This window comes from Atractosteus spatula, chromosome 3, assembly GCF_055471065.1.
Source record: "Atractosteus spatula isolate fAtrSpa1 chromosome 3, fAtrSpa1.hap1, whole genome shotgun sequence".
Taxonomy (NCBI): Eukaryota; Metazoa; Chordata; class Actinopteri; order Semionotiformes; family Lepisosteidae; genus Atractosteus; species Atractosteus spatula.
The window spans coordinates 35,669,191-35,679,328 of NC_142708.1; the positions used below are offsets into that span (position 1 = coordinate 35,669,191).

Here is a 10,138-nt window from a genome sequence, read left to right on the forward strand (position 1 = left end):
TCAGAATCTGCTATCAGTTTTAGAGAGCAGGCTGTCTCAAAGTACTTTTATTGTATAGAAACCAGAATTGCCTAAACTGCACTGCTGTGTCTCTGTTAATTCACAATACATTTTGTCCACCTTTGAGGGGACAAGTGAGGGTAGTTTTCAATTATAGGTCTAGACCTGGGATTCTATCTCTGGAAATTATTTGTAAAGAGTAGTTTGTGTGTTTATGTGTTAAGTGTTGTAAATAAATACTCATTATTCTTTTACATTTGTGCCTGTTTCACCATCTCACTGCAAGAAAACTATAGACATTGTTTTCATTCCTGGCTATAGAGGCATATTAGCCAGTATTTTAATTGGTGACCTTAACATTTACATTACAACTCCCCATTTATGCCTATTTATTTTGGTAAAATATTTTGAATGCCCAGCTTCCTTTCCAGTTTTGTTTCAAAATAATAATGACTTTTTCCATTAGTGTAAAATTATTAGATCACTGTTTTTTGCTTTTCATTCAACAGATCCACAAAGAACCAAACTTGCCAATACCTTCTCTTAAAATAAATGTCACTTTTCCTTTTGAATCTCTACAAGAAAACATCCTACTGTATATGACGCATGTGGAAACTTCAGAGGTGAGTCTGAATATACATATATATTCTATTTATTCTACATCATATCATTTATATTTTAAAATAAAATATTTAGATTGATATGGAAGACATTTGCTCTTACATTCTGCGGTTGAAATAAGCTTAGGTTTTAAAATGTTGTTATTCTATCATTAAACACACAAGTTAAGCATCACAATTTCCTTAAACCGTATATGTTTAAATTGAAAATGGAGCTGTAAACCCCTTTCTTATGTTTAAAAGATGTATGAAGTGGGCCTCTTGAGTTACTTCATCGGTACATGGCACACACCTGAGCACAGGTTGAGCTCTATGATTATCTGATCCTGGGTCACGTCTTTAACTGACCATGACAAGGATTTCCCCAAGCAGCGACGCACATCTGGCTGAGTGCCTTCAAGGGTGGGGTGGGATTACTTAGCCAGAGAAGTCCCTGCAGCCCACCAGGCCCCTGCTGGGTTGTTTTTTCTGTAAGGGGTGTGCAGCTATACAGACATTGTTTCTAGCAGCTTCATACCATAGTTAATCAGAAATAACAGATGACCAACATCCTCTCCCCAGCAGCCCAGGGATATTGTTGTGTCCACTTTCATATTTCCTGTCAGCATACAGGAGACAAATGTCTGTACTCAGGAATAAAGTAATTAAGAGTGTCTGTAAAATGAAACTTTTGATGTTAAGGCAATAATTATATGATACCTTTCCTAGACTTAACTTATAACACAACTCAATCCAAAATAAAATTTAAAGCAGTCTGTCTTTTAGATCCATAGTATCCTCAATAAACTAGTTCATGTGGAAGCTATTCATTCACATAATTTAATGTTATTTAATTTTTTTAGCCCATATACACATTGAATACAATGTCAAATATAGTGTTAATACTGTAATTTGATGTGTATTTTTTTACTTTAAGCAACAGTTTCATTTTAAACTACATATTATACTACAGTATGTACTATATTTGTCAGTTTCTTTCCATAGGCTACAATTTGTATATTCTGATATGGATTCATGGGTTTCATAACTAGCATGTTTTTCAAAACAATCATTTTAGAATGTTAGTTTTTAAAGATAAACATATTTATTGTTTAGAAGTTTTCAGGGTGCTTTACTCAGGCAGTAACAGAATCTGATCTGTAAATGAAACCAACTGCTATGTGTAACTTGACTGAAACATTTTCCCATTAAAAGGACAATTAAAAAAAACTTGCCCCGCTTTACAATTTGCTCCACTTTTTTTCTTTCCAAATATAAATAATTATTCAAAATGCTCATATTAAGGTTTAAGTGAATTAGTGTTTTCCACAAGCACTGTACATTGTCTTTAGCTTCAGTAGTACTGTACCTTCATAGATTTAGGTGCATACTGTAGATTAGGTACCTTCTCTGGAGCAAAATGCATTGTAAAATCTCCCATAAGGATTTACACATTGTATTTGTCTTGGTGATAAGATATACAGTACACTGCATCACACTGAGTACAGCATCTCAACTATATAGGGAAAATAACCAATAACAGGCACAACAGATATAGCATGGAAAAACAGTGTGACCCATTTTCATTTAGCTTGTATAATGAAGTTCTTTCATTTTTCAGAATGTGAAATGCAAAGATGTACATTTGGTGAACCCGTTGCGTATTGGCCCAGAAAGCCATTATACCCCTTCCCCTTACAAAGAAACTCTCAGCAGCTATGTTGTGGTAAGCCATAGTTTGTTTTTAACTTAAGAGCTGTTCTGTATTTGTAAAATGTAGGTTTATTTGATAGTTCATACTACATGCAGTAGATCTAAAATGTATTAAATATCTATAAAACAATAAATTAAATATTTGTTGTATTATATCAGGAATTGTTTTAATCCTGTATTTTCTTCCTTTTGTCTCCTTACAGAATTGTCAGCCTTTAAAATGTGCATCATTGTTATGTGATATAATCCCTGCAACTTCAACTCATGTGAACATCACACTGCGTGTCTGGAAGCCCACATTTGTTAAAGTACATTTGATCTGAATAATTTATTTCACTTTGAACTAAATCAGTGTAGTGCAATATAATTACAGTGTGTGGTTTTCTTTGCTTCTTGTAGGCTGAATTCACTGATCTACAATTGCTTGTCCATGCTTTATTGAAACCTCAGGATACATCAATCACCATTCTGAACAAAGACAGTGCGAGCAGAATAGTAAGTATGCTTCAAAACAGTAGTTTTAATTCTAAACATTGTTTAACTAATGTCCAAAAATGTAGTTATGTGCACTCACTTAGCTTTTTCGGTTAGATTCATACATTCAGAAGATCATAGATTCAGAAACATTTAGGAAATTGAATATCAAAATCTTTTGGTCATATTTCCTTTCTGGTAATACTTGTTTTTGCTGAACTACGCCTTAAGCAAAGGTAAAACAGAAATATCTAGAAGTCGACAAAACCCAAGTAGCAAATGACATGTGCTGTACATGAGATATCCAATATGATGAAACCTTTTATCCTGAGATTCAAAAATAGAGTAGTAGTCTAATGAAACTAAATAAATGATATGTGAAGCTATTGCAGATTCAGATTTTTTTAAGTGTGATTAATATGTCTTTCAAATGCATAAAACCCATGAACAACAGACGCCTCTCTATGTAGCTTTTATTGACCTATTGATCTATAAAAGACCTTTGACATGATTTTTAGAAAATTGTCTGTGTGCAAAATGTGTTCTCTCTATTCAGCAGTCTCCAGGTGCATGGATTAAGTAGCTTCCATATTCACTTGCAAGCTTCATTCACAAGCTGCACTTGTATGACCCATGGAGCTCATGCCTCAAGATCAGTTGCATTCTGTAAAGGCTGTGTTCGAAGACTAACTCAATAACGGGCTGTGATGCATAGGGCTAGGGTTAGATTTAGTTCATAGCTCCTAACAGTGACAAAGTCAAACAAGAATTTAGGAAAATCATTATTCCCACAGACAATTCCACAGGCAAAAAGAGGACTTTGTCCATACCTACTCAGTCTATAAAAGTCAGGTCAAGACAGCTGCACTCCCTATGGACAGCCATTAGAGAGTAAGGCTGAAGCCAGCAGGCAAGCCAGGAAGTAGAGTGTGTTCCAGCCTTCAGCCACTGTGTTCAATCCTTCTGTAGCCACTGCAGAAGGATTTGTCAGTCATGCATTGGATACATCTACCACACAATTACCAAACACCACTGATTGACAGACTAATTTTAGCCTTTAACCTATCATGATGTTGTATAGCCATGCTAAATACAGTGAATAGCTCTTATGAGGAACACTTTTTTCTATTTCTGCTTTGGAGTCTTCCAATTTAGCGATGGTGTTCCATTTCTCGATGTCACAGTTTTATAAAGGAATTTGTTTCTTTCACTGGTCTTCTTTCAACTAGCTGTTCATATAAAAAGTGAATATGTGAGCATTTATATACCCTTCTTGTTCTTTTGTTCTGTAGTAATGCCTAATGTTGTCTGAAGCCTGTACCCTTTTAAAAACATTCCAATGGGAGTCATGTTAGCCATGTGAATGCCTCATTAATGAATATAAGGAATGTAGAAACCCTCAAAGGAAAATAATTTTTTTAATTAATTTAAGGCCTGAGGATCTTTACAATGAAAGACATTCACAGAAATCTTTGCTCCTGGGGTGTTCAAGGAGATAACTTTTTCAGAATTAAATAGAAACAATGATAGAAATCACGTTATTTTGTTTAAAAAGGTTCTACTTTGAACATTTCCTTAAAACCGTTTTGTTTTTTAATTTTAGGTAACAATAAAGATATCAAAAGAATCTTTAGGTGGAATACCGCTCTGGCTTATAATACTGAGTATTCTCATAGGATTGCTGATATTGGCCCTTGTCATTTTTGCATTGTGGAAGGTCAGTATAAATCAAATCATACCTTTGCTTCTAAATAAGTTTATTGCAGCTGCTTTATTTTGGGAATTTTCATTTTTCAAGTAGTTTAGTTTTAATACATGGCAATTGTAGAATTACATTTCATATTCTAGGTCCCTTTAGATGAGGGACATGGTGTCTCATGAAAAGTTGTGGTGCCAGCTGGCCCTGTCAATGGTAGGATTATTGTTTACCAAATGTCACAAGCTTTAAATGCAATAGAATGGTGGAATAATGAAATAAAACAGCAATAAAGACAGATCTTATCTACTGTATATAGTATCATATATATCATGAGAAACAGCAGGTGATCTATATATTTATGCCCACATAAGCATATTTTGCATTTTTTTTCTTATTTGAAACCTTCTCTTTTTTCTTGACAGGCTGGATTTTTCAATAGACCACTGAAGGAAGCAACAAAAGAAGACATGAACTGAAAACTAATCAAATGTATTTACAATCCACTTCCTCAGGTCTGATTTACTTGCAACATCACTTGATACAGTAACTGCATTTGATCAACCAGCCGAAATGTTATAAATATTTTCTATATTTTACTTGCTGGTAATTAAGAATGCTGTATCATTGTGAGGATATCGCAAATGCAAACAAGTTTGCATAGTTTGAGAAATTATCAGAAAGCATGATGTTTGGTCTTTTCTATATCAAACTTTTGTGCCTCTACTTAATGTAAAAAAATGAATTTAGAAAAATGAATTTTAGATTAATTAAAAGTTTAGGGTATAACATGGTATCCTTCTCACGTGTGCTGTGCTAATTTAGTCAAATGCTTTCAAATGAGTTAATTATATTTCTGTGCTTCTGAAGCAAAACTAAGTGTTACATTATTCAACACATACTGTAAGTGAAGAGTACTATGTTTAAATACAGGATCTGGCATAATTTAATAAGAAACCTGTTTTGTAAATGTTAATATAAGATCACTTTATGTCACAACCACCAACCTGCCCAGACCAGCCCCCAGGAGAACTAACCAGTAGCAGCAGCAGTGCGATAATTACAAGTGCCGCCGCACGTGTTAACTCAACATCAGACGCCCTACCGTGCGGCAGGCTGCAGTATTTAAGCCTCTCCAACCCGCGTCCTGCTGCTCGGTATTGAGTAAACTCTTTGAGAGCTCTACCTAGCGATTTCTATACCCTGTGACTACCTGAATTTTCGACTACCCTTTTGCCTTCGGACTTCAGGTCTCGCTTTGCTACTCGGATTGTTTGCCACCTGTGTCTTTGCCGGATTTCTACCTACCTTCCTCCCTTCGACCACGATATCGCCTCTTGACTTGGATTACTTGCCACCTGTGTTTGCCCTGGTTTTCGACCTTCCTTTCTCCCTCTGACCACAAACTCATTCCTTGTATCGGATTGTTTGTTGCTGTGCCTCCCACCTACTCCTGCGTCTGCACAGGACCCTTATCTCCTCTTCAGAGTATCCTTACACTTTATTAGCCATATACAATTTCTTGTATTAGGAATTTGTCTCTTCACAAATCCCAGCTTGCTCTCCATGAGATACACAGACAGGGAGATAAGCTTGGGGTCAGATCACAGGGTCAGCCATTTATACAGCACCCCTGGAGAAGTTGGGGTTAAGGGCCTTGCTCAGGGGCCCAACAGAGTAGGATTCCTCTGCTGCCCATGGGATTTGAACCGGCAACCTTTCAGCCACAGGCGCAGAGTAGATCCTTAGCCACAGAGCCACCGCCCCCAATATAATTCCAATTATTTTAGACATAAATTTAATTTCTTTTTATTTATCAATTTTTACATCAGAATTTAGGATCAAAAGTAATCTTTAAAAAAACATGTCTGAGATCATGAGATCATGTCTTTTTATTATATTTTTATATAGTCTTTTTATTATACTGTGTGTCTGTTAATGAAGTTCCTTATGTAAAACCAGACCACAGCACATGTAGAGTGACATCTTTTGTTACACTAAAATGCATTTTTTAAATGTTCAGAAAAAAAAATAATACATTTGTTTGAAGGAACAGGAAAGTATGATTATGAAAACCATGATCCTACTCAGCATACTGTATATGTAGTTCAAAATGCAACAGCAGTAAATTTTTACAAAGCCTGTGTAATTTGCTAGTCTACATTTTACCAACATTAGAAAATCGAGTTCTTCATCTATTTAGACTTCTATTCAATATTCTGTGAAAGCTGATGATAACTGAGTTTATTCAAATTGGTGGGTCAAAAAGCAGCTACAAATTCATCAGGTTCATTCATACTACAAGTAAGGTTACAAAGGAGAGGAGGGCATTCAGTCCATCTTCAGTATTACAGTATATTACAATAGTTACAATGAGGGAGAATTGCATTCAAAGTATTTCAAGGTATTATTTCTGTCACTCGCTACATAGTCTTTTTACACAAAAAAAGAAATAGCTAGATGAGGTCTTTTAAGCTACCAGTGACCTAAAGAGTGTGATGGTCATTTGTCCTCCACTACTTTGTGACCTTCTTATGTTCTTAGTCTATTCATTGCCTCCACAGGTGTACACAATTCCCATTAGTTCTATATCAGTGCTTCAGATAATTAAGTCACCTCTAGCTGTATGTGTCTTCTTTATTGTATTACAGAATAAGAGACAGAAAGCTATGCCTTATGCCATACAGTGTGTGTTTCTGTACATCATCATAAATTCTTATGTATCTACATTACAATGGGCTCAGGGCATTTCTGAAAATGGATTTACATACTGTAAAACACCCTTATTAACCTTTTTGAAGATATGAGTCAACTTTTATTCAAGAAACACATTAAGCCTTTTCTGGAAGGATCCAAGTGAATCAGCTTAAACAGCATGACTGTAGAACATAAAGAGTGAAAAAGATTCTCTCTTTTGTAATTTTTTCTACAGCAGCGAGATTTAGGACTGTTGTGGTGAAAACTGAACACTATCAGGTGCTTCTAGTGCAATGTAAAATATGCCATTGCGTGTGTTGATATAATACCAATTCGATTCAAGTTAGCTGACTAGATTGTGTGCTTCTGATCATTGACTTATAAACCTGCAACCATTATTTTGTGTGTAATGGTAACACTTGATACTTTACCGTACTTACTATACAGTTTCTTCAATTTCACAAAGATTTCCACTCTCTGAAAAACTAAACCTATCTCATACAATACAACACAATACAATCCTTTCTCTTCTACATTATGCTTAACAATAGATATAATGCACAATTTATAGTTGTCACCTTATTTTGCTCATGAACATTGGCATGTGCTTCAGACACAGGCAATATTTAACTCAACAGACCACTGGATTTTGTCAAAGAATTTTCAGACTTGTTTACTGGTACACTACCAGACTGCATATACAGTACTTAGCTAAGTGTACTGTATTTTCTTAAAAAGAGATTTGCAACTTTGCCTGTCTGCATTCACAGATATCCTGTAGGTTCCATGCAGACAGACTGTAGATTTTGAAGGCTTTCAAAAATTGTAGTCCTGCTTAGACATGATATTTTACTTGGTCTCCTGGATCCAGCTGTACATTTATGCTTATTGACCACTTCTGTTTAAATTTAGTTTTGTGTATTATGATATTTCAGATTTCAGTATGCATGTAAATTCAGTATACCTAAAAAATAAAAAACTTTGCATTTGCAGTTTCCTCCTACTTGTGAAATAGAAGTATTGGTTTTGCTGTTGATTACTTTCCTGGTGTTTATGTAGGTAAACTGTTTAACGTTTTTATAATTTAATTTTTTTAAGTTTTTACTTACATTAAATAGCATATTCTGTATTCTACCGAAATCCACTATATTGTAAATTAAACTAAATGCTGTTAAATTCATACTTTATCAATGCACATAAGTTTCTTTTTAACAGTAATTGAATGGAATATCAAAATAGAAAATTAACATGCAATTAATGAATTGTTTTACATTATTCAAAATAGTAATAGAAAGAGAAATATAATGTACTTTCATTCATGTTTTGGCTAAAGCCTTTCTGATGGTCTTACTTTCATGCCTGATTTGTAAATTCTATGATGTCCCAAGTCCAACAGTCATAAAAAGAGCACTTGTTTAGCACATTTTAGCAGTTCTGATGTTTAAAACATGTAAATAGTGCTAATAGTCTTCTTCCACAATGTGGTATTTTGTATTATGAATGAACAGAAAACAATTGGTACTTCTTTTTCATTATTCAATTTCCTTACATGTCATCATCATGTGAAATTAATACATTGGCTTTTGTAAAATACATGTCTGCAGTACAGTGGATCATTTTGTAATGTGATTACTAATTGTCAAGCCATTTATTCTGTACAGTTTTTGATGGTTTTTATCATTCTAATTATTATTCCTTTGACACAAATTCTGTACATATTTGTCCAATGCTCCAATGTTTTATGGTATTTTTACACTCAGTTGTTGGATTGGTGTGTTCTTTTTCCATTGCGTGGAATATGATTGTATTGGGTGTTTTGATGAAATGTTAATAATTTTGCACAAGTACGTTTTGTAGTCTTCAAGGAAAAGAATATCATCACCACTGTTGCAAACATATGTAAACATATAACAGCTATTATATATGTTGTAGTTCAGGTGGGTAGCTGTGTCAGCATGAGTAGGCTGCAAAGGAACAAGTAATAGGTTTATTCCATGCTGAAAAAATAGAAGAAAGAAAATACAACATTTCGGCCGTGGAGCCTTCTTCAGGTGTTATTCAATTTTCTTACATGTCATCATCATGTGAAATTAATACAGTACATCAGGCTTCCCCACCTGAAGAAGGCTCCATGGCGGAAACGTTGTGTTTTCTTTCTTCTTTTTTTCAGCATGGAATAAACCTATTACTTGTTCCATTATATATGTTGTGTGGAAATGATATAAGTTGATCCTTGTTTGACACTATGAATCCAGGGGATGTTTATAATGAAAACATTAAACTATTGGTCATCTGCACTGTGTATCTGTTTTCAAATATAATGCACTGGTTTAACTTATGTACCTTCTACAGCACAGAAAAAAATGTTATCACTTTAATTCTGTGAAAATGTTTTTAATAAAAACACAAAAAAAATACTGTATTTGTTTCTTACTATTTCTGTTTTCTACAAAAAAGTTACTATTACTTATTATTTCCCATTTTATTATTTTCTAATATTACTACTTACTATTTCCCAATTCTGCCTTTAAGCTATGACATATTAAGAACAATGGTTACATCTTAAATGTAAAACGTTTCTTAAAAGTAATACATTTGTCTTTTCAGTTTTAATAAGTAAATGAATGTAGTGTTCCATGTAGATTTTTTTTATATTTAATGCCATAGTGCACTGCTATAGAGTTAAAATCAATAACATGTGGGACATTTGTGTTTCCATTGATTCATTAAAAGAAAGGTTATGTAGACATCATTTGAAACAGTATTTCGAAATCTGAAAAAAAATGTAATTTCACTAACAGATTAAGTAACATGAGAATATATATATACTTTATTACAAAAATAATGTGTATGTGAAAAAAGACCCCAACCATTAAAAGGGGAGATATCAGAAACAGATGTCAAGTTACAAGAAATAATTGAGGTGAGCTTTGCTTGCAAATGACTAGGCACAATTTTA

General features: G+C 34.0%; 1 protein-coding gene across 1 annotated transcript in view; it reads left to right on the forward strand.

The window, feature by feature from the left end:
- The window catches only part of itga1 (integrin, alpha 1), an 86,869-nt gene extending 77,275 nt beyond the window's left edge, over positions 1–9,594 (forward strand). Inside the window, exons 25-30 of the mRNA XM_088910296.1 lie at positions 510–623; positions 2,221–2,325; positions 2,516–2,620; positions 2,712–2,807; positions 4,390–4,503; positions 4,908–9,594. Coding sequence (XP_088766422.1) covers positions 510–623; positions 2,221–2,325; positions 2,516–2,620; positions 2,712–2,807; positions 4,390–4,503; positions 4,908–4,961 — 588 coding nt within the window. The 3' untranslated portion in view covers positions 4,962–9,594. The remainder of the gene's footprint in view (positions 1–509; positions 624–2,220; positions 2,326–2,515; positions 2,621–2,711; positions 2,808–4,389; positions 4,504–4,907) is intronic.
- The last annotated feature ends 544 nt before the right edge of the window (positions 9,595–10,138 follow it).